At 60.2% G+C, this 22,761-nt stretch overlaps 1 protein-coding gene across 1 annotated transcript in view; it reads right to left on the bottom strand.

Moving 5' to 3' along the window:
• Positions 1 to 2,218: 2,218 nt before the first annotated feature.
• LOC124990567 (SCO-spondin-like) overlaps positions 2,219 to 22,761 on the bottom strand; it is a 51,971-nt gene continuing 31,428 nt past the window's right edge. Inside the window, 43 exon segments of the mRNA XM_047560699.1 lie at positions 2,219 to 2,300; positions 2,784 to 2,934; positions 4,255 to 4,385; positions 4,666 to 4,726; positions 4,882 to 4,977; positions 5,300 to 5,517; positions 6,214 to 6,260; positions 6,366 to 6,508; positions 6,607 to 6,734; positions 6,868 to 7,070; positions 7,164 to 7,302; positions 7,686 to 7,802; positions 7,963 to 8,121; positions 8,409 to 8,687; positions 8,925 to 8,971; positions 9,243 to 9,367; positions 9,600 to 9,730; positions 10,248 to 10,415; positions 10,754 to 11,098; positions 11,269 to 11,315; positions 11,392 to 11,544; positions 11,798 to 12,044; positions 12,123 to 12,254; positions 13,073 to 13,240; positions 13,447 to 13,677; positions 14,124 to 14,279; positions 14,409 to 14,450; positions 14,789 to 15,009; positions 15,192 to 15,352; positions 16,406 to 16,486; positions 16,488 to 16,567; positions 16,880 to 17,079; positions 17,167 to 17,263; positions 17,505 to 17,705; positions 17,912 to 18,082; positions 18,192 to 18,374; positions 18,480 to 18,526; positions 19,026 to 19,195; positions 20,229 to 20,308; positions 20,425 to 20,595; positions 20,751 to 20,957; positions 21,119 to 21,171; positions 21,828 to 21,922. Of these exon segments, the coding sequence (XP_047416655.1) occupies positions 2,278 to 2,300; positions 2,784 to 2,934; positions 4,255 to 4,385; positions 4,666 to 4,726; positions 4,882 to 4,977; positions 5,300 to 5,517; positions 6,214 to 6,260; positions 6,366 to 6,508; positions 6,607 to 6,734; positions 6,868 to 7,070; positions 7,164 to 7,302; positions 7,686 to 7,802; positions 7,963 to 8,121; positions 8,409 to 8,687; positions 8,925 to 8,971; positions 9,243 to 9,367; positions 9,600 to 9,730; positions 10,248 to 10,415; positions 10,754 to 11,098; positions 11,269 to 11,315; positions 11,392 to 11,544; positions 11,798 to 12,044; positions 12,123 to 12,254; positions 13,073 to 13,240; positions 13,447 to 13,677; positions 14,124 to 14,279; positions 14,409 to 14,450; positions 14,789 to 15,009; positions 15,192 to 15,352; positions 16,406 to 16,486; positions 16,488 to 16,567; positions 16,880 to 17,079; positions 17,167 to 17,263; positions 17,505 to 17,705; positions 17,912 to 18,082; positions 18,192 to 18,374; positions 18,480 to 18,526; positions 19,026 to 19,195; positions 20,229 to 20,308; positions 20,425 to 20,595; positions 20,751 to 20,957; positions 21,119 to 21,171; positions 21,828 to 21,922 (6,105 nt within the window). The 3' untranslated portion in view covers positions 2,219 to 2,277.

Below are 22,761 nucleotides of genomic sequence, written 5' to 3' on the forward strand. Positions count from 1 at the left end.
GGGATCTGTCACCTTTTCTGCCATAGTTGATTCTGGGGCCCCCAGATATGTGAGAGGATCACCACTGGCTTTGCCATGGCTGACTGGAGGTGGATGATGCCAGTTCACTGCATTAACCGGGTATAGGAGAGACACTGGAGATATAGGAGAGATATTGGCTGAGGACTTGGATTTTCTAGGGATTGTGAGAAGGATATAAACTATGAAGGAATTGAAGATGGTCATCCATGCTGGTCAAGAAAGAAAGAGGAGCCAGGCAGGGGGGTGCATGCCTATAATCTCAGTGGCTCAGGAGGCTGAGGCAGGAGGATTGTAAGTTCAGAGCCAGCTTTAGAAACTTAATGAAGCTCTAAGCAACTCAGTGAGACCCTGTCGCAAAATAAAATACAAAAAGAAGAACTGGGGATGTGGCTCAGTGGTTAAGTGTCCCTGAGTAGAATCCGTGGTTCCAAAAAAAAAAAAAAAAAAAAAAAATGCAGGCAAGCAAGCAGGGACTGATAGATTTAGAAAATGATAGGACCCAGATGCTGGAGGACCATGATGGATGATAAATATGAAGGGTGTAGGTGGCCAGGTAGGAGCTGAATGTGTAGGGAAAAAGGATTTGCAGGAAGTAATGATTTTTAGGAAACACATGGGAATGGAATATGCCTAGCGGTAGCCCCTTTCAGGAATCCCACTGACTCGCATGACAGATCTCCAGGTAGGGCCTTGCCTACAATGCAAGTCCCAGTGCTAACTCACCCAAGAGTCCCCCTTCTGTGTCCCACTACTATTAACTAGAGACACTCTTACTTTCCATCTCTCGTAGGTCCTCTCTCCTTTGCCAATAGCTTTAACTGGATGGGACTTTGGCCTATAGGGTGTCTGAGGAATATGATTCAGAGGGACTAACATGTAGCATCACCAAGTACCACAGCAGAAGTGACTGACCTGGCTCCCGCCTCTTCCATCCTGAAAGTGGAGCCTGAGACAAGAATTGGATCCTGGAAGGGGATCCACCTGGCAGGGCTGTGGACTTGGGAGAGGAAGCAGGGAAAAGGAAGAACCGAGACAAAGGTGCATTTTAGAGATTACTGCTGTGATGTCTGAGAGTGTGGCTCAGAGGCAGAGCGCTTACCTAGCACGTGCAAGTGTGTGGGTTCAATCCCCAGTACCAACCCTGCCAAGAGAGAGAAAGAGAGAGAGAGAGAGAGAGAGAGAGAGAGAGAGAGAGAGAGAGAGATCAGAATTGATTGCACCTCTCAGAATCCCACCAGATGCTCCCCATGCCTCCCTGTCTGAGGAATGGGAGGGGGTGCATTTATCTGCAGCGCTCATCTTAAGTGGTTGAGGGTTGACCCAGAGACATGAACTACATCTCATCCCTGCACTTGTACTTCCTTCCTGGCTACTCTTGTGCAAGCCATATGTCAGAAAAGTCCAGGGCAGAAAGAAAAAGGTTGAAAAGAAGATATGCCAAGGAAAACTCATGGGAAAAAAAGAAAAGCTCAACATCATTAGTCATTTAGGGAATGTGAATCAAAACCTCAGTGCGGCCTGGCATGGTGGTGCACACCTATAATCCCAGGACTCTGAGGCTGAGGCAGGAAAATCGAAAGTTCAAAGCTAGCCTCAGCAACTTAGTGAGGCCCTAGGTGATTTAGTAAGATCCTGTCTCAAAATAAAAAATAAAAAGGGCTGGGAATGTGGCTCTGTTGTTAAGCACCCCTGGGCTCAATCCCTGTTACCAAACAAAGAACAAAGCAAACAAAATGAGAGAGAGAGAGAGAGAGAGAGAGAGAGAGAGAGAGAGAGAGAGAGGAAAAGGAAGAGGAGAAGCAAACTCCAGCCGGAGCTTCCATGGAATTCTCTACTGTGCTGCAGCTGAAGTCACACTGGGTGGAGGGATAAGACCTGGCACTCAAGACTTCTAAAAGGAGAGGTCTTCCGACTCTGTATTCAGCCCTGTCCTGCTATAGACACCAAGGCCCAGTTATGGAAAGTGTCCTGCCCAGGTTCACCAGTCACCACGAATGCCGTGGTGAATCCATGACAGGTCCACAGAGGTCCTCAGAAGACCAAGTGTTTGTGTAGGGCCAGGCAGGGACTCAGACACACCCTTCCTCCGCTTCCCCACCAGTCCCTAGATGGAGACGCTACACATGGACTTGCACCAGTATGATTTTATTTGGGTCCTCCATTGGGGTGGGTGGATGGTCATGGGAGGAGATGATCAGTGCCTCTGAGCCCAAATGTCACAAGAGGGACAGCAGTGGACGCATCCGGCGCAGCCTGTCAGTGCTTGGAGAAGTCACCTCCTGGGGGATAAGAGAAGGAGAGATGGGCTAGCAAGAGAGGGAAGGGTGGAAAGCAGGGCAGCAGAAGAGGAAGAGCAAAGGCCAGCTCCTCCACGCTGTGCAACCCCTTCCATCCGCGTCTCATCCGCCACACTGCGACCTCAGTCGTACACCAGGTACTTCACAGGCATGCTCTCATCAAGTCGGTTTGAAAGATGAGGTCGCTGGGGCTCAACAGAGACAGATGAGCTGGGATTTGAACCAGGTATGATTTACTCCAAACACCCAAGCTTATGTACGACTGGAGGAATAAACAGAATCCTGAGCAGGGGACGGGAGCGCACTGTAAGAACTTAAGGAAGATGAAAGTGGAGAGGAGATTAAGAGTCCCGGGCCCGCCTCTCAGGGACCCCAACCGCAACTGGCCCCGCCCCCCGAGTCCCGCCCCGCCCAGTCCCCACTCCTCCCCGCCGCCTGGCGGGTCGGGTTCCCGGCCATACACACCCTGGCAGGCGCTGCACTGGCAGCTGTGGATGACCGGCAGCACCACTGGCTCTGTGCGGTCATCTGGACAGCGCAGGTTCAGGATCCTTACAGGGCTGTCGGGGTCCAGGCGGTAACTACAGCAGTCGCACTGGCTCTGCAGGTAGGGCTCCTGGGCGAGACAGGGGGCTGAATTGGGGAGGGGCCAAACTGTTCCCTGGCCTTTCCCATGCGCGGTGGGAGGGCCAGATCCCAGTCCTCTTGGACAAGCAGGGTAGCTGGGCCGCGGGAGGGAAGTGTCACCAGCAAGTCCCACTTCCCCAAAAGCCGGTCTTCTTCAGTCCAGCCCCCACCGGTCTGGACGTTCGACAACCCTCAGGTTAAATGAACGCAGCAAGGGAAAGACACAGCTTCCACCGCAAGGGGCTTTCAGTCTGGTTGGATAGACAGGCTAATAGTATTTGATAGTGCAAACGATTAAATGCTAACTGCAACTCCGATTCAGTGTAACGTGAGCTCTCTTTCCAGAACAGGCCTCTTCTTGCCCTTCAATTTTATAGGATCCTCTTACAAGTCACACTGAGCACTTGATTTAATTTGATTTATAATCATAGTTATAATTCCACTTTTTGTGTGTGTATGTGTGTTGTTCTGGGGCTCAAACCCAGGGCCTTGCACATGCTAGACAAGTGCTCTACCACTGTGTTATATCCCCAGCCTTATACTTCTACTTTGAGACAGGTAATTCATTTACATAATACCATGTTACGAAACTACAAATATTATTTGGTTATATCTCCTAATTACTTAATTTATCATGTTTTTAAAATTCCAAAAGAGATTTGGGAAAGCATCTCTAGGAGGGGCAGAAGTGGTCGAGGGTTGAGGGGCAGCATCTTTGGGGACCAGGTAGGAAAGTGCCTTTGTCTTTCAGGTGGGCAGAGGCATGAGGGTCCCAGAGTAGAAGTGACATGAGTTGGGGCTGTGGTTTGGGAGTGGGGGCTCCACAGCTCTCCTGACTCAAGCCTTGGGGAGATGGGAGGTTGGGCACAGGACCTGAGAAGATTCTAACAAGGAGCAGGGCTTGTATCCTGGGTCCACAGAGCACAAACTTGGAAAGTAGGCCTCTGGCCTGCTCAGGTGTACACCTCGCAGGGAAATGACAGAGGGCCTGCTTATAAAAGCACACCCCAGGTGCCATCTTGCTCTCTGTGTAGTGGGCCCTGGCTTCAGAGTTGGCATCCCTCCTATATTCCTTTCTTCGTTGGTGTCCTGGCTTGTTTGTCCACAGAGGTGAGGGGCACGCTGGGGAAATGTGCAGAGCCACCTTGGTAAAAGGCTCTGACCATCCCTAGCCTCAGCTCAACTGTTAGCTCAGGAGAATGGACTGTATCCCTTGTCCTCTGGACTTTGCCCAGGTCCCAGGCTGGTGACGGGACCTCAGGGGCACTGTCTGGCCTGACTCCTGGCCTGTAAGCACCCTCTGGCTCACCTCAAGCATGACATTGGTGCTGGACGGGCAGTGCCCGCTGCAGTAGCTCACTTCTACCCGGTCCAGGTGGCAGGGGCCCTTGGTGAGGTTGCGAAGCTCGGTGAGGAGCTGGCAGGAGGCTGACCGCACCTCTGTGTGGGAGGGTCAGGTAAGAGTGGCAGGAGGTGGGAACAGGCAGAGGGGAAGGCTGTGACTACGGGGACCCTGGGGAGAGGGCCTGTGGGGACAGAGCCTGGGTTGGGTGTGGCGAGCTGCTATGATGCGGCCCTGGGGGTCTTCACCCCTCTAATCCCTATGTGGGCAGACCTGGGGGAGGGGGACACATGCCAGGCTGAAAATGCTGGGTGTGGGAGCAGTGGGGAGAAAGTTCCAGGCCAGGGACAGGCAGTGGGAACCCAGGTCCCTACGTACCCAGGGAATCTCTGCGGCAAGTGGGACAACAGCTCCCTGGCTCCTGCACCGTCACCTCGCCCTGCAGATGGAGTGGCCCTTGATGGACTCAGAGAGATGGCTCCATCACCTGCACCCCACACTGCCTGCACAGAACCCTAAGACCAGTCACAGAGGAGGACCCCGAAGAACCCAGGAGGCACCTGAAGAGTCGCAGGGCCCCGGGGGCGGGGGTACCTGAGCACAGTTGAGGAGGGGGCAGTGCCGGGTGCAGACGCGCCTCCCACGGAGGCACTGGCAGCTCTCACAGTCCTCCCGCCATTCGGATCCGAGCTGGGGGTGGGGGTGGGGAAAAGTCTCTCGGTCTCTCCCAGTTTTCCACAGTAACATCCTGGTCCTGAACCCAGCCTGGGAGCACCCAGCCAGGACAATGGTCTGGGACTGGAGTCAGGCGATGAGCCTCAGGAAGGTGGCAAAGCCTAGGAGCCAGAGCAGGGGTCCCACCCAGGGCTAGATTCCATCCCTTGAGGTGATCAAGCCCTGCTCACTGCTGTAGGGCCTGGGAGTAAGGCCAGGGAAGTTACAGATACTCAGCAGGTGGGGAAGCTTGGGCTCAGGAGGGGTCTGCGAGGCTGTAGAGGGGTCTCAGTCTTACCAGGTGGAGGTGCCCGTGGTGCCAGCACTCACACTGGTCTGCAGGGACGCAGGGGCCCGCATGGCTACGAAAGTGCCCTTGCTGGCACACACACCCTGGGGTCTGGACAGCACTGCAGTTGCCCTGAGCCTCTGTGGCATCCGTCTCCTGGCACGTCCACTCACAGGGACCCCGCTCTTCAGGGCCCACCTGCTGCCACATTTCCCCAGGGGGGCACTCTGTAGAGAAGACCATCACCCACTCTCTGGTCAGCCCTGGGTTCGGCCTCAATGCTCTGCCCGGATGGCAGCCCTCAGACCCTCTTCTTCCCGGCTTCTCAGCTCCAGCCGCCTGCGGCCACCCCTCTCACTCTCACCCACCCACCCAATTAGCTGCGCCCAGGCTCGGTCTCATCCCCTGGCCATCCTGTCTACCTTGACCTCTGTATTCTGGGACCAATGTCACATGCTGTGGACATCGCTTGCTTGACAGTGCCCCAGAGGCAACCTCCTGTCTCTTCCTGTTCTGGTGGTGGCCCACTCTTGCCAGCCAGGCTGGGAGGGCTGGGGGGCTGGCCATGTCTTCCGTCTGAATTCGCAGAGATCTGCCAGGCCAGCTTGTTTCACTTACCTCCCTGGGCCTCAGTTTCCTCATCGGCAGGAGAGAAACTTCCACAGAGAATCTGGCCTCACCTGTGCCCTGGCTCAGTGTGCACACAGTGCACTTGGTGAACACCCCACAGGTGGAGCCGTGGGCCAGTGCCTGGGAGTCCCGGGTGGGGAGGCTGGGTCTCAGGGTAGGGAGAGGGCAGTGTGGACAGAGAGGGAAGGGCTTCCTGAAGGAGGGAGCTTAGCCTCACTTGTGGGCAGGGCCCTCCTCCCCTGCTCAGGCCAGCCAGCCCTTGCCATGGAGGGGCATAGGCAGCCACATCTCACCCTGACAGTCGACGAGGGAGCAGCTGAAGGCTCCATCTTGGCAGGTACTGGAAAGACAGAAGTACTGCTCAGAGCCCTCTGCCCTCTCCTTCCCTCTGCCCTTCCCAGCAGCCCATCCTCCCAGGCTCCCCACTCCCAGTCCCTGGGCTCACCAGCGGGTGCAGTTTCTGGTGAGCACAGTCCCTGGGGGCAGTTCCTGGACCTGCTCTTCAAGGGTCAGGGCGAGGCCCCAGGGCAGAGAGAGCTGAGTGCAGGGGCAGGCAGCAGGGGGCACGCACGTGCCGTTGTGCAGCAGCTGAGGAGGGCAGGCTCACTTGAATGTGGACACTGCCTCTCACCTGCCCACGGGCCCGCTTCCCCAGGCAGGAGTCAGGACCCAGCCACTGTACCCACCTGTCCCCGGGGGCAGCCACAGCCGGGTTGGCAGGGTTCCTGCATACAGATGGTGCCAGGCTGCAGGTGTGAGCAGAGGCTCGGGCATGATGCAGCACAGGCACTGAACACCTGGCCAGAGGAGCACTCTGTGGGGAGCACACAGCGGGTGAAGAGGGAAGAGGCTGACTTGATTCCCCAGCCTCCGCCTCCACACGGCTGGGTCAGGGACTGGATCCAGGGACAGAGGGACGGGCAGTTCCCTGGGCCCAGGGTGCTCACCAGGGCAGGGCTGCAGGTTACACTCCTGCTGTTGCTCCATGTCCTGGGCCTGGCATAGTGCCCCCCCAGCATGCTCCTGGCAGCTCCGATGGCGGCCCATGGTGCCCCCCCCACAGGCTACTGAGCACTTGCTCCAGGCTGACCAAGGTCCCAAGGTTGGACACTCAAGGCGTGGGCACACTAGGGACCCATTGGTGCAGGTGCTGTGGACAAGGGACGAGACAGGGAACCGAAGCTCACTCCCTGGCAGGGCCCACCCCCCCACCCCCTGGCCTCACTACGGCAGCTCAGCGCACCAGTTGTGGCAGCCCAGTTGCACCACCTGGGCTGGGGCCAGCTCCCACGAGGCATTGGCACTGGGGAGGCCACAGCGGCAAGAGGAGATGGGCACACAGCGCCCATCCTGCACCAGCTGGCCAGGGGGACAGCGGCAGCCTAAGGGTAGAGGTGGGAGGACGGACAAGATTGGGTGCTCAGGCAATCTTGGGTGGGTCCTCCAGCAGCCTCGCCCACACAGTTTCTCCCACTGCTGTGTAGAGACACACTCCCACCTGCCCTGTGTGTGGTCACCACCCTGTAACCCTCACAGCACCTGCGAGCATCCTCCTGAACAGCAGGGCTTGACAAGCCTTGCTTTATGCAGGACTCAGCTGATTACTGCAAGGAAGGACCCACTTGTACCCCATGATGATCTGGCAGTCGGATCCTACCCGCACCTCAGCCCACCCCAGCCCTGTCCCAGGGCTCACACTTTCTGGAAGTGAAAAGGAACCAGGGATCCCCAGAAGCCTCAGGCCAGGCTGGGTATGGCTGGCTACCTGGACTACAGGGTCCCTGCAGACACTGTACGCGCTCCCAGAGGTCCATGCAGCTTCGAGGGCATTGATTGGCACAGTCAGGGGTGGGCACGGTGTCCTCAGCCTTGCAGCTCTCTCCTGGCGCCCAAACAGTAGGAGTCTGTGTTGGGCACACTTGGCATCCAGGGCAGTGCACCTCCTCCACTGCACAACTCCAAGGCAGAGGCACCAACTGCCTGCAGGTGCCATTGCTGACGTCCAGTCCTGGCAACCCTCTGGATGCTGGGATGGCACTTACCTGGGCAGGATCCCATGTTGCAGCTCTGGGTCTGAGCCCATGGCCCACGGCAGTCTCCTCCAGGGAGGCCGCCTGCTTCTCTCCAGCGCATCTGGAAGCCTCCACTGCAGGGCACCTGGCAGGGGCTCCAGGGCCCCCAGGGATTCCACTGGCATGAGTCTGGGAAAGATAAAGTGTCGGTCAGTGTGTAGGCCCCACCTCCCTCCCTGCCTGAGACGGTGGACCTGAACTCTGTGAACATGTCCTGAGACCCCACTAGGCTTCCTTCTTTCCAGCTGCCGCTTGGACCTTACCCCAGTTTCAAATCCAGCAGGCCCCAGAGGCAAGCAGAAGGGCTAGCAGGTTGGCTAACTCCTGTCCACCAGAATGAACCTGTGGCCAGCCCACCCGGCCTTCTGCCCTTCTAGGCCTGCTCCTTCCTGTTGATTTTCACCCCTCCTCACCACCTTGACAGGCCCCAGGGTCAGGGCAGAGGCGTTGTTGGCTAAGGGGCGCTGTGCAGAGCTGAGGGTCTCCAGCCCAGGGCCTCCCTGTCTCAGGGTCCAAACAGAGGCGGTGGCGGTGCTGCTGGGAAACCAGCAGGGACGTGGAGGGTGGCCGGAGGCCCGTTGTGTTCGGAGACCAGGGCTCCTCCAGGGTAGTCCTGGAGGCGGGCGTCAGGGCACTTCGGGGCAGGCAGGGCCCACAGGGTGACCACTCGGACCAGCTGCTCAGAGGCAGAAGACCTAGAAGGGCAGGTGTTTGTGCACCTCTCGGGGACCTCTTAACCCAGAGACCCCAGGGGGCAGGGAGGGGGCTCAGGGTTATGATCCAGAGGGACAGGAAATAGGAAGGATTGAGGGAGCTTGGGGCAGGGAGGCCCCCTTTGTGTGGGATTGTCCCAGTTTTAGCACAGAGAGTTCCATGTCCTGGAAGCCCCCACCCTGGGCAAATGGGGACGGCGTCTCCCCAGGTCCGGTTACCTTCGCAGCCCCAGCTGGTGCACTGCAGCTCTCCGTGCCAGCATTGACTGTGGGAAGGGTGTCAGGGTGGGCTCTGGCAGGCAGGACCCAGCCCAGAACTGTGTGTGTTGGGGGCTCATCTGGGGGCAGCCTGAGCTCTGGGTGCATTTGGGGCAAGAGGAGGGAGCTGTAAGGTCTGCATCTTGTGGCCAGCTGCCCACAGGCTGGGTTGGACCTGAGGGGCTTAGCTTGGCCTTCTCTGCTAGGTCAGGATACCTCTTGGGGGGACCCCATGCTACTCCCTGGCCTCAGCCTTCTGCCTGTTCTCACCCCACTCACCATTTCTTGCACCCCAGTTGCAGGTGGTCCCCAGGGGCCAGTGTCACCTCAGCTCCCTCTTCTGAGATGTGCCAGCAGTTACACTGCTCGGGGGGAATGCAGGCCCCAGCCTGCTCCAGCAGCCCCTGTGCGGAAGGAGAGACATGCTGGGCTAGGTGGTGACCACTGTGTCGCCCAAATGCCCAGCACCATGCTGGCCTATAGCAGGTGCACATGCATGTTGCTGAGCAAATGGACAAAGGAATGAACACCAGCCGGGGAGAGGTTTTTAGGGTTTGGAAGAGGTAGGGGTCACCAAGGGCATCAGGAAGAGAGGACACTCTTCTTCTTGGAGTGTCCCCAGCTCCCAGCCCTCACCTTGGGGCAGTAGCAGCCAGGCTGGCAGGGCGGCAGGTCTTGGCAGAGCTGTTGGCTCAGGTGTGTGGCACAGAGCCTGGCGCAGGGGGAGCCACAGGCCTGGAACTCAAAGGGAGGTGTGCAGCTGTCCTCTGGGAGGGAGGAGGCTGGTGGGTAGTAGCTCAGAGACAGCCCGCTGCCCACAGCACACACTGCCTGATCCCAGCGAGGCTCCTGTGGCCACCAGGTGAGAGTATAAGACTGCCCCCTTGGTGTGTCCCACCATCTGGTCCAGGGAAGGATCAGTATGGTTTGGATCTCAGTCAGGGAACTGTACAGAGGAGGGAGCTGAGGAGTTAGGGGCCTGGCAGGTGCTCCAGGGATCAGCAAGGGGTGAGATGGAGGGCAGCCTCAATGGAAGCGGAGAGACACATTGTCACTGGCACAGCTACATGGGACAAAGCCACACAAGGCCAGTAGCTAGGAAGTGGAAAAATCTTGGTGTGTGACTGTGGGGAAAGGGTGGCTGGCAGGGACAGTAAACAGGCACCGGGGCAGGGGTCAGTGCAGGCACAGAAAACTGTCCTGGGGCCCAGGGGTCCCTGGGTCTATGACATGAGCTGCTGCTGCTCTTGCTCAACAACCTGACTTCCCCCTCCTGGGCCTCACCTGAGCAGCTGCCAGTGGGGCATGGCCGGAAGTGGCCATCCAGGCGTGTGCAGGGGGCGCCCTCTGCAGTGCGGCCGGGCGCTGGGCCCTGGTGCCGATAACGCTGCTGCACCAGCACCTGGCACGAGCAGCGCGTCCAGCTGCTCCAGCCACTCCACACACACTCCTCTAGGGACGGGCGGAGACATTGGCAGGCGCCTCTCTGGCTCCCTCAGCCTTTGCCCTGCACCCTCCCCTCTCATCCCTGCCCTGGCTGGGACCCTGCAGAGGACACGGGCAAAAGGGAACCAGGGGTTCAGAATGGCCCCACTGCCTGGACTCCATCTCCCTGTGGAGGAGGTCAGGTGGCAAAGGGTTTGAAGGGAAGAGGAAAGAAACCAGTAGAATGTTGGGGGATAGATACAGGTATATAGCAGGGATGCTCTGGGGGTGGGGACAACACTATTCCCTGAATTTCCCCAGGCGGCAGAAGTGAGGACAGGGCTCCACTTCCTTGCCGTACTCACCCAGGCAGGGCCCCGCATAGCAGGCCTGGGTGTCTTGGTGGGGGAAAGTGCCGTTGCACATGGGGTCTGCCTCGGCCAGCAGGCAGGGGCAGGACCCAGAGCGGGAGGCCAGGCCTGAGCCACAGCTGCGGGAACAGGGTCCCCACGGGCCCCAGGAGCAGGTCTCCGGCAGCTGCTGACAGGGCTGCTGCCCACAGGGCTGGGTCTGGGTGCCAGGGCCCTGGCAGAGTGGTTCCCCGTGGTGTGGGGCTGGCATCATGCAGGCCCGGGTGCGAACCTGACTTCCACCTCCACAAGAGACAGGGCAGTCGGACCAGTGGGACCACAGTGTCCAGCTCCCGGTTGCTGTGGGAGGGCCCAGGTGGTTAGAGGGGTGGGATGGGAGCAAAGACCAGAGGGTGGTCAGACCTTCATGGCACCAGGGGTAGCAGTTGGGTGGCAGTGGTGGGGAATACAGGACACGGAGACATGAGGCCAGCAGGAAGGGCTGAGGGGGGTCGGGATGAAGCCCAGACCTGTACACTCGGTGTCTTCACAGATAATGCCCTCTGGGGTACAGGAGCTGGGGAAGGAGCCCAGACTTAGGGTGCTGCTCCTCAGCAGGACAGTAGGGTCACCCTTCCCTGCCTTGAACTTACCACTGCTGGCACTCTCCCTGTAGCCAGCTATCCCCCAGGATGTGGGGACGGTCCCCATGCAGGCACAGGGGTGGGCAGGGAGGCTGAGGGCAGGGTTGGCTCTGGGACTGCTCTTCTCGGCACTCGGGAGCCCAGGAGCCGGATGTGGACGATCTGGTGGGGCCCAGGGTGGAGGAGATGAGAAACGGCTCTGGCCCTTCATTTCCCCTCTGGGTCTTGGGGCAATGCCGCAGGGGAAACTTCAGGGTGGGTATGAGGGAAGCCAAAGAAAGGACTGGGCAACCAGGACGGAGTTGGACCAGGACATGGGCTGGGAACAGGACCCAGAAATGCTCTGCTAGAGAGGGGCCCAAGCAGAGGGAGACCTGAGCAGGACAGGAACCTCTAGTTTCGCCTGGCCCTATACCGAAAGCGGCTCTGCAGTCCTCTTGGCCCACATGAGTGGCTGCAGGGACTCCAGGCTGACCAGCGGCTCCAGGCACAGTGGGCGGGAGGTGGGCAGGGCTCAGCTGTGCAGGAGAGCTGCCCGGCCTGGCAGGAACAGTTGTTACAGGCATCCTGGTGGTGGCTTCCTGGGGCCCAGCTGTGGCCCTGGGCATCAGTACACTCACAGTGCCCAACTGGCACACAGCTGCTGTCCTGCTCTAGGAACCCTGTGGGGAGACCGACCTTGAGGGCTGGTGCTGGTCCCCTGGGGCCTCACCTGCCTCCCCTGAGCCACCTTGATGTACCCTCAGCACAGCGGCAGCCCCTCTGACAGGCCTGCTCCTCCTGGCACCGGATTCCCTCCTGCAGGTCTGAGCAGCGGCGGGGACAGCGGTTGGCACAGCTGACCAGCTCCATGCCTGCTGGGCAGCCCTCCTCTGAGTGGAGGGGGAGGCCCAGTGTCAAGAGGAATCTGAGGATCAGGGCTCAGAACCTCTTCCCTTGCCCTGTCCAGGACCCCTCTGTCTCCAGAGGCCCAGGGCCCATCCTTTCTTTGATGTTAGTGTCCACAGAAACGTGGGGAACTTGGGAAAGTGAGCCCCCCTTACCTATGGGGTTCTCAACACCTAGCTGGGCAGGTGATGTTCACTGAGGGCGATTGAGTTTATGCATCTCAGAGCTAGCTCCAGGCTCTGCTGGGCTTGTTCCCAGGGGCCTGGTGTGTGCAGGGTGGGCTGGGGGTTTCCTAATAGAGGAGGAAGGACCAAAGTAGCCAAGGCCTATTGGGGTGGTGAGCTGGGGAGGAGCAATGAAAGGAAGAACGGGTTGCGGCAGGTTGTAGACAGGGTCTACAGCCGCTGGCTCCGTCTACACCCCAGGAGGACCAAGCATGCTTCCTACTGGGTCACCCTCAAATCCTCTGAAAATCTTGATTGAGCTTGGGGGTACCCCAGGAGCAGAAGGGTGGGGAAAGCTGGGAGTGAGTTCTACCCCAGGGTGGGTGGGGTGGTCATGGCTCCATGTGGGCATGCTGTACCCAGGCACACACAGGGAGTTCCTGCCCCGTGCGCAGGTCCGGCCACCCAGTCTCTCTGGGAGTCTAAGTTTTCTTAACTGGCCAGTGAGGTAACAGCCTGCCCCCTCCATCCCAAGGATCTTGTGGGTGTTGTGGGGATGACATTAGGAGTGGGTGTGGAGCATGCTCTGCAGACTGATGCCCAGTAGGGATGAGAAGTGGCTGTCACCACTGCCATACCACAGGGCATGGGGTTGCAGAGCCGGGCCTGGTGCTTCTCCCCCACACAGGGGGCACCCCCATTCTTGGGTGGGGGGCTCGAGCAGCTGCGGCTCCTCAGGGATCCGCCCCCACCGCAGCTCCGGTCACACCAGGACCAGGGGCTCCAGCGCGACCAGCCCCCAGGCACTGTGTGGGAAAGAGCTCCATCAGAGGTTGGCTCAGGCAGGGTCCCCACACATTCCATGAGCCCAAGCCTGCGTCAGGCATGGAGATGGGTGTGGTGCACTCGGGCAAGCTGGGTGCCTAGGAGGGAGCAAGATGGCAGGCCTCCCGCGGGCAGGTCTGGGGAGGGTGTGGGGCCGGTGTGCTCTGGTCCTGTCGAGCTACCTCACCTGGGCAAGCACGCAGGTTGCAGAAGCGACGCTCCTGGTAAGCAGTGAGGATGTCCGGGCACCAGTGTCCGCCTGGCCCCGGGGGACGGTATGCTCGTAGGCGGCGCTGTTGGCCCACCCCACAGCTGCGCGAGCACGGTTCCCATGGGGCCCAGGAGGTCCAGGAACAGTTCCCCGGCTCACAGCCAGGGCTGGAGCACAGGGGCGGCGACTCTACAGAGCAAAGTAAAGCTGGAGCCAGCAGAGCCTGCTCCCTCCTCTCCTCCCTGGCCCCAGCTCAAGTGTGGACTTCCTCCAGTGGAGCCATCTGGGCCCTCATCCAGATCACTGGGCTTCTGTTCTGGATCTGCTACTCATGGTCGTGTGGCTTCAGCAACCGAGCCTTGGTGACCTTTTTCTCATGGGGACAGTAATCCCCCATTCGCAGGGCGGCTGAGGGCTTGGGGCATGGTCTTGTGGAAAGTGCTCAGCATGTACATGTGTGAGCGCCCGGAGGACAGTGGGGCTCCGGGAGAGGACCAGTGGCCCTGATTCAGGCGCCCATGCGGCATCAGACATCAGTGTCAGGAGTTGGTGTTGCCTGAGTGGTATCAGATATTGGAGATCGGGGGATGGACTCTGGCTGTGGTTAGGAGTGGGCAGCACTTAGGGTCTGAGGCTGAGGCTGGATGGCGTACCTGTGCATGAGGGCAGGTTGCAGGGGCGCTCCTGGGAGGGGTCCCCCCCAGTGCAGTTAGTCAAGCAGAGGCGGGTCCGACTGCGCCATGCAGGGTGGGTGGGGTCCGTGCAGCTTCGGGAACACGGGGACCACGGGGACCAGGGGCCCCAGCCATCTGTGGGGAGGTAACCTCCTGCTAAGTCAGTCCTGGGCTCCGCCTTTCCAGAAGTAGGGTTGGGGAGGGAGGAGGCCCTGGCAGGCCCAAAGGGAGGCCACGAGGGAGAGCACAGGGAGTCTGGGGTACCTGGAAGGCCTGTCACTGGCTCTGCCGTGGACCTTTCAGCCCCTGTGTCAAAGAAGATCCTGCTCAGAAATGTTTCCGAGCCTGAATGCACCAGGCCCGAGCCGGAGGCTGGTGCTCAGCGCCCGAGGCCTGGTTCAGCCTTCCCTTGTCGTGATTGTCCTGTGGATACTCCAGCTCCTGAGCTCAGCGCTTTCTCCTGGACTCGAGGCCTTTGTTCAAGCCGCTCTTCTACCTGAAATTCCTTCCTTTCCAATGCTCATCAGAATACTTTTTATCCCTCAAAACCCTTCAGATGTGGTCTCCTCCCGAGGCCCTCCTAGGCTGTCCCTTTAGGAGAATTTCCTCCCTCCCAGCGCCCAGCGCCTTCCTGCTTCCCTTACCAGAGCAGTCCGGGCTGAGGCAGTACTCGAGGTCTTGGAGGGGTCCTCGGCAGCCCTGGCCACCAGTAGCAGTTGTGGGGCGCACACACTGACGGCTGCGAGTGCGGGTGCCCAGTCCGCCACAGGAGCGGGAGCAGGGGCCCCACAGGCTCCATGGGCTGAAGCTGTGGGCCTCAGAGCAGGCCTCCAAGGAGCAAGACAGCTTCCCATGCGCACAGGAGCTGGGGAAAGGGAAGCCACGTAAGGGAGAAGGCCGGGTAGACTGGGAGAAGCGTGGGTCAGTCTCGAAGACACAGCCAGGTGGGGGCAACAGGCAGACAGGCTCTCCGGTCCTCTCATCCTTCTTTGGCCCCAAATTTCCCCACACACCTGGCACAGTCCCCACCCCCAGCATCCCCCTCACCAGTTGCTGCAGCCCATTTGAAACGTCTGGCCTGGGCTCAGCTCATCTCCAGGCCTGAGGGGCTGACCCTCCTCTCCCAGAGGGGCTGGGTGCCTCCCAGGACCAGTGCTGGTGGCTCCCAGCTCTTGAATCAGCAAGACTGTCAGCGTGCAGGGGCACTCCTGGGTGGGCGGGACAGAGGGGAGCAAAATCACCCAGGACACTGCCCACTGGGCGCCTTAAGGGAACCCTCTTAAGGGAGAAGGAGGAATAGAGGTGGGCACGTCAGGACCTGGAGGGCTCTGGGCCCCAGGAGGACACTTGTGGATGCGAGAGGGACAGGGGACCTGTGTCAGGGGCATAAACACACCATGAGAAGCACACAGGCCATGGGCTTGGCCTGAGGGGCCAGCCACCTTCTGCATAGGGTACTTAGCAGGACACAAGCAGGCCCTGCAAGGACAGGGCATGGTGTGGGCAGAAGGAGCCTCGGACAGGAAGCAGAGGGATCTGGGTGACTGGGTGAGTGCATGACCTTTGAGTGACCTTTGTGTGTCCCTTTCCCTCTCTGGGCTCAGTGACCTCATCTTTGTCAATGAGTTGGGATGAGGCAACTGCCCAGTCCCTTCTGGCCATGGTATCCTGGAGCTGACTGTAGGAGGCCACTGAATTAGGAAAGGGACCTCCGTGGCCCTGGTGGGCTCGGCAGAGCGGTGGGGAGGCCTCCGGGGCAGGGAGCAAAGGGGAGGGTGCTTCTGCCCAAGGGTGTGCCAGGGAAGCAGGGGCAGTGAGACCCAGGTCCCCCGTGGTGGAAGACACGGGGGACGAGACTGGGCAGCAGGTGTGGATGGATGGCGTGGGGAAGCCATGGGGCCCTTTGATGCCAGGAGGGCTGGGTGTCGCAGCTAAAGGGACACACTGCAACACCTGCCTGTGTGGCATTAGAGTCCTGTGGGTGGCTCTGTGCCAGAGCTAGGGGATGGGAGAAGTGCTGGTGAGGAGCACCGGCCCGGGCACTGTCCATGGGCCCCAGGTGGTCCCTGGAACAAGGGATACCCTGGACACTGCACAGCTCCACCAGCAAAGGCCCCAGAAGCCTACAGGCTAGTGTGCTGCTTGGGGCCAGGTGAAGAAGGGGTCCTCTGTCCAGAGGCCACAGAGTCTGCTGAGGTGGTGAGTGGCCAGGTGCGGGGGCGGGGAGGGCAGCCAGTGCTCCTGGCCAGCTGAGTTCTGACCTGGACACAGGCCGTGCCGTGCTGGAAGGTACCCTCAGGACAGTGGCATCCCTCCTCACAGCCATCAGAGAAGCAGGCCAGCCTGCCCTGTGATGTGGGCGCAGGAGAAAGGGCATCCTTCCCTGGGCAGGCATTCTCGGTACAGACGTCCGGCCGGGCATCCTGCCTCTGAGGAATGTTCCTGTCAGTGGGCAGCTCTGCCTCCTGCTCTGGCTGCTTCCCTCTGCACCACACTTCCTGTGGCCTGCTTTTCACCCCGGGACCCCCATCCCCACAGGACTCCCTCCCCTAGGCTCCCCCATGGCCTCACTGCCTCCTCCTCCTCCTCCTCCACTTGCCCATCAATGGCCAGGGAAGAGACAGGTGGAGCCATAGGGAGCAAGGGGTCAAAGGTACCCATGAGTCAGGGTCAAGGGCCTCGATGGAACTCAAAGCTCAGTGGGAGCATCCAGGGCCGAGACCAGCTGGGCTCACCTCTGCAGACCTGGGTGTGGCAGGTGCGGCTCTGGCGGGCCAGGCCGGGGCAGGGAGGGCGGGCACAGTGTCGGGAGCGCAGCTGCTCCCCTCCTCCACAGGAAACACTGCAGTCTTCCCAGGGGCCCCAGGGGCCCCACACACCAGCCCCCGGGCAGCTGGGCACCTCCGAGCACTGCAGGATGCCTGCCACACAGGTGCTGGGGATAAGGGAGAGGGCTTCAGGGACGGGCCTTGTCCACTCCCCTGTGGGCATTGCTGCTTTGGGCCACAGCCCCTCTGCTTACCAGTTGTCACATGGCCCCGTTACCACCTCTCCAGGTTCCAGACTCTCCCAGGAGCTGAGGCCAGAGCCTGCTGACCGGCTCTGATTCTCAGGGATTCCTGAGGGCACAAGAGTGAGTGCGGGGGCTCCAGGCCACTCAGTGCTCCCCATCAATCCCCACCCACACCCCTGCCTTCCAGCACCCCACTCCACAGCGCCCACATCCTGCAGCAAGGAGACGGTACAGCCTGGGATGCGGGACTTTCCTCTTCCCATCCTGCAACCCCATGGGCAGAGGCCCAGGCACCAGGCAGGGGACACTGCTCAGTGGGCTGCCTGGTGGGGAAGGGAGGCACTGACCTAAGGCTCCAGGCTGGTACTGGCAACGACAGTGGACTGGGAGCACACAGAGCCCGTCCTGGGAGAGCTGGCCTGGGGGACACCCGCAGCTGGGCTGGCAGCCTGCTGGGCCTGGCTGGCACACACTGCCAGGGGACAGGTCCTGGCAGGAGCGGGGGCAGGGCTGCCCACAGGGCAGCAGACTCTGGCCACCCCCACAGTCTAGGACAGGAGGGAAGCAGAGAGGGTGGGTGCTGAGGGACCATTCTGGGTGACAAGAGCCCTCCTGCCATGCCTGGTGCATGCTCGAACTGGCCATGCTGGCCAGGACCATGGGCGAGTGCCTGGAGGCCCTCCCTCCCATAGGGCTGTGTGGGGAGTTGGAACCTGTGTGTGACAGGGCTGCCCCAGCCCACTGGAGCCCTCACCTGTGCATTGCCTGGAAGTGTCCCCACAGGGGCGGCTCTGCTCGTGCATGCCAGGACAGGGTCTGCCTCCCTCAGAGGTGGGGGGCTGGCTGCACTCCCTGCTCCGACGGGATTGTCCTAGGCATGCGTCACAGGGAGACCATGGTCCCCATGAGCTCCAGGCTCCATCCACTGTACCAGAAAGAAACAATTGCCTGGCTTAGGAGGCCCAGGAGGCCCCAGGTTATCCAGGTGGTGGGGCCTCTGGGGGGCAGACACAGTCCACATGGGGGCATCACACCTGGGCACGTGGTGGGTCTGGGACAGGTCTCCTTCTGATGCTGGGCTCCCGTCTCTCCAGGGCACGGGGCACCCCCATGCTGAGGAGCAGGGCAGGCACAGGACCTGGAGCGGGTCCTCGTTCGGTCCCAGCAGGGCTGGAAGCACGCTGTCCACTCTGACCATGGGCACCAGCCTCCAGGCACTGGGAGGAGAAGGGTAGGCACTGGGTGTAGTTGATCCTTCCCCAGTCCCAGGCTCCTCTGTGACTCTGGGGCCACCGTCACCTCCCTCCAAGTGGGGCACGTACCTGGGCAGGGCCGTTCTGTGCAGTTGAGCCTCCCCTCCAAGCAGGTGCTGGGCAGGGGTGCAGACACGGGGGTGGGCGAGAGGCAGCAGCTTAGTGCCACCCCGGGCCCTCGTGCAGCCTCCCGGGCTTCCTCCCCGCTATCCCCCCTCCCCCTATTCCTCCTGTTTATGTCCCATCTCCCCACTCTCTAGTATCCCCAGAGCCTTCTCCCTGTGCCACTCAGGTGGCCTCCTGGGGATGTCACAGCTGATGTGTTCTCCTGGGGAGTGGCTGCTGGTTACAGATTATGGGCTGTAGATGGAGCCAGAGAGCAGAACAAATGAGCAGCACCCTCCTCCCTGGGAGCTGTGCCCAGCCACACACACACAGCTGGCGACCTCACTTTCCCCACCTATCACAGAGGGGCCATGGTGCCCGCGGTTTCTCAGGGACAGTGGGGGTCTAATGTGCCCATTGGCTGAGATTCTGGAGCTCAGGTGTTCAGACACCAGATGGGGCGCTCCTGCAGGCATCCCTGCCTCCCGCCACCGTGGTACAGCTGCTCACCAGTGGTTGCAGCCATCGGGCCTGGCCAGCCGAGCGCCTGGACGGTGCCGCTCCCCAGTCAGCAGGTCCAGGCAGCTGCAGTGACCAGGCTGCACGCAGATGGTCCCATCAGCACTCAGAACCTGACCCGGGGGACAGTAGCATCCAGGCTGGCAGTGCCACACACAGTGCTGGAGGGACAGCAAGGGAGGACTTTGGTCAGCAGAAAACGGGGCCTGAGGGGTAGGGGGAATCAGTGGAGGGTCCGCAGGCAGGAGGCAGGAGGGAGAGGACGAGGGAGGCCAGGGGGAGAGGAGGGTGACTGTGGCTGAGAGGGTCCTGTTGCTAACAGTGGGTGCCCTGAAGCTCTGTTAAGAACGGCAGGAAGGGGAGTGAGCCAGCCTTTGAGCTTCCGTCCCTGAGAAAGGCCATGAGGAGAACCTGGCGGCTCCCCAGGGGATGAACCTGGAACCTGGTGCCCTACCAACGACAAAGCCCATGTCTCGGGATGGTGGGTTCAGTGGTGACCTGGATCAACGACCCGGGAACCAAGGCACCCTCAGACCTCCCTAGAACTTAGGGAGCAGGGACCCTAGAAAGCTGGATGAGCCAGGGAAGCTACTTGGGCTGTAGCCAGCCCTGCCGGCTGCAGCGGCAATGTTCTCTGTAAGTGCCCATCCCTCAGTACATCTGGAACCTGCCCGGCCTCCCCCACGGCTCCCCAAGTCAGGCCTCAAAGACCATCCTAATGGTCGGAGCGTTTATCATGGGGTCCAGTCTTGAGCTGTGTCTCTCTTCTTCCTATTCCCAGAATGTGGGGTCATGCGGCCAGGGACCCCAACTGTGTTGGCCTCCATCCATGTCCATGGTGCCTGGTGGGTGCTCAGTAAGTATTCACACAAGAGATGAGGTCTGTGCACCAGAATGCTTGCGGCATCTAAGACGATGCCTGGGGGACTCCCCTCCCGATGTGTCTGTGCTTTGTTGTGATACAAGCTTTACTTTGGGGAACATTTGTACAGCAGCCAAGGGCTTCTGGGTACGGCTGGCACAAGGGGAGCCAGCCTGGCGTGCTCGTCAACCCAGGACCTCACCCGTCTCTGTCCGAGCTGGCTGCACAGCACCAAGCAAGAAGAGGCCATAAGCCCAAGGCAACACTCGGCCTCTCCACAGGGTGACCCTCAGGTCAGAGGTCAGCTGGGAGTCGAGGGAGTTCAAACTCACCACTAGGTCGTCACAGGAGCGGGGGCAGGGAGGGCCGCAAGGGCTGTACTGGGCCCCCTCAATGGCAGCGCAGTCAGTCACTGGGAGGGAGAAAGAATGGCTGAGACTGTGTGTGGGCCTCCCACCCACCCGGTAGTGCTGTGTCCTCCGGCTTCTCCTCTTTTGCTCCCCGATACCACCCATCCCTGGCTGGTACCTGGGCATGGCTGAGCCTGGCAGGCTTCTCCCTGGGCCTGAGGCCCCTCACAGAAATCCCCCAGGCCTTGAGGTGGCGGTCGGTCACAGGCTCGGGTCCGGCTCCGCAGGCCTCCCCCACAGCTCCGGCTACAGCTGGACCAGGGCCCCCAAGGCCCCCAGCCTCCTGCCCCTGAGGGAACGTCAGAGGAAGGAATCTGGAAGGGCTTGGTGGAACCAAGAGCAGAACCAGAGCAGTTGGTGCACGGTGCGTGGTAATTGTCCCCAAGGATGCGGCACCCTGGGCTGCAGGGGAGGGGTCAGCTACAGGGCCAGGCAGGCACTCACGGTCACACCCTGGCAGGAGGCATGGCTCCTCCTCGGCCTCCGGGCCTGGGCAGAGGGGTGTGGGTGTGGTTGGTGAGGGTCCCAGAGGCAGGGAGGATGGCGCCACGCTAGAGGGCCTGTCACAGAAGCGGTGCCGGTGGCGTCGGGCAGGCCCACAGGAGGCTGAGCACACACTCCAGGGGGTCCAGGGTGACCATGTGGGCTGGCCTTGGGGAGCACAGGAGGGGGCGGGAGAAGGTGAGCAGTGCATGCTGGGGGAGCAGGGTGACAGGATGGATGTGCGGCACCCGCTCCCGAGGGCCCCACAGCCCCCGCTGACTCAGACCAGGCCTCTGCTGCCCAGGGAAGGGTTGGGGTCCATTCCTCACCCTCCTCACAAGGCCAAGAGGTGCAGTTGGTGATGAGCCCAGAGATGCAGGAGCTGCCAGGGAACAGCAGAGGGTCAGTGGCCTGTGAGCTGCCTGCTGTGCCCCCATCCCATGTTCAAGCCCAGCCCGCAGCACCTGTGAATGTGGCCTTGCTTGGGGACGGGCTCTTTCCAGAGGTGACCAAGTGAAAGTGAGGTCCCTGATTCAATGTGACTCACGTCCTTAGAGAAGCGGAGATTTGGACACAGACATGCACAGAGAGAAGAGACACAGGCAGAGGACAGCCATATGCAAGCTGAGAAAAGCCAGATTGCCAGCAGACTACCAGAAGAGAGCAGGAACAGACTGGCTCACCGCATAAGAAGGCGCCATGCCATGGCCGCTCAGATCTCGGACTTTGGCCTCCAGCACTGGGAGACCACCAGTGTGTTCCCTATCCGTGTGTGTGTGTGTGTGTGTGTGTGTGTGTGTGTCCATGCTTGTTCGTGTGCTACTTTGTTACAGTGACCACAGAATCTAACACATGGGAAGGGAGAAGACAGGTGGGGTGGGTTCAGGCAGGTTCCGCCCCAGAGGGCTGGATGGCTGTGCTAGTGTAGTGGGAGAGTGTCTCTGGCCCACAGAGCCAACCTTCCCGGCTGCCAAGGAGGGACGGCTGTACAGCTGGGTGCTTAGGTGACAGAAAGCCACTGCAGGACTAGGGCCTCACCAGTTCTCACATGGACGAAGCACGGCACTGCCCGGGGCATAGAGGCGTCCCCTGTGGGCACAGGGACAGTCCTGGGCCGGCACACACACGTTGTTCTGGAATGGAACACCCTCTGTCATCTCTGGTTCCAGCCTGCCCCTCCTGAGTCAAAGCCAGCACCCAACTCCTCAGCTCCCCTCGAATGCCACCCATGCTCCTGCAAAGAGCCCACCCCATCCCCTCCTGTCGGGCAGATGCAGACCCTCAGGGGCTGCCGGGGATGGGGGCAAGAACCCCTTTCCCAACTCCTGGAAGAAAAAGACTGTCACAGGACATGACCGAACCGTCAAACGCCCTTGAAATTGGCAATGGAAATATAAAATGTGCATTATGTACAGCAATGGTGTGAAAAAACCCAGATTTTATCCACAAAATAAAAACAGAAAAATAATGGATACAGAGAGTTTAGACAGAAGTGGCTCAAATTTAACAGAAACATGCATCGGGCATGCAGGATTCCAAACCCAGTGTGGGGCGTGCACAGGCCTGGCCCTGGGAGGTACTCTCTGCCGTGCTGACTCTGGTCACTAGGAACATCTTTGCCCCAAATTTACCAAGGAGGACACTGAGGCCTGAGAATACTCTGTGCGCACAGAGCTGCTGGCAGAAGAAGCCGATTCCGACCCAGAGCCAGACAGAACCTGTCCCTCACCCTGCCCCACAGTTCAGCAGCGAAGGGGAACCCTTGGGTCAAACCCTCCATACCCAGTGGCACTTCCCAGCTCTGGTTCCCTGCCCTCTGGTCTGACTGGATGGTGCCTCCTGGTCTCCACCCTCCAATCTTGGACCTCCTCCAGGATCCCTCCTCCAGGAAGCCCTCCATGACTGACCCACTGAATCTATAACATTTGAAGCTCATTTCCTTTTCTCTGATGCTTCTGTCTTCACTCGGGGG

This window comes from Sciurus carolinensis, chromosome 8 (assembly GCF_902686445.1).
Source record: "Sciurus carolinensis chromosome 8, mSciCar1.2, whole genome shotgun sequence".
Lineage (NCBI taxonomy): Eukaryota > Metazoa > Chordata > Mammalia > Rodentia > Sciuridae > Sciurus > Sciurus carolinensis.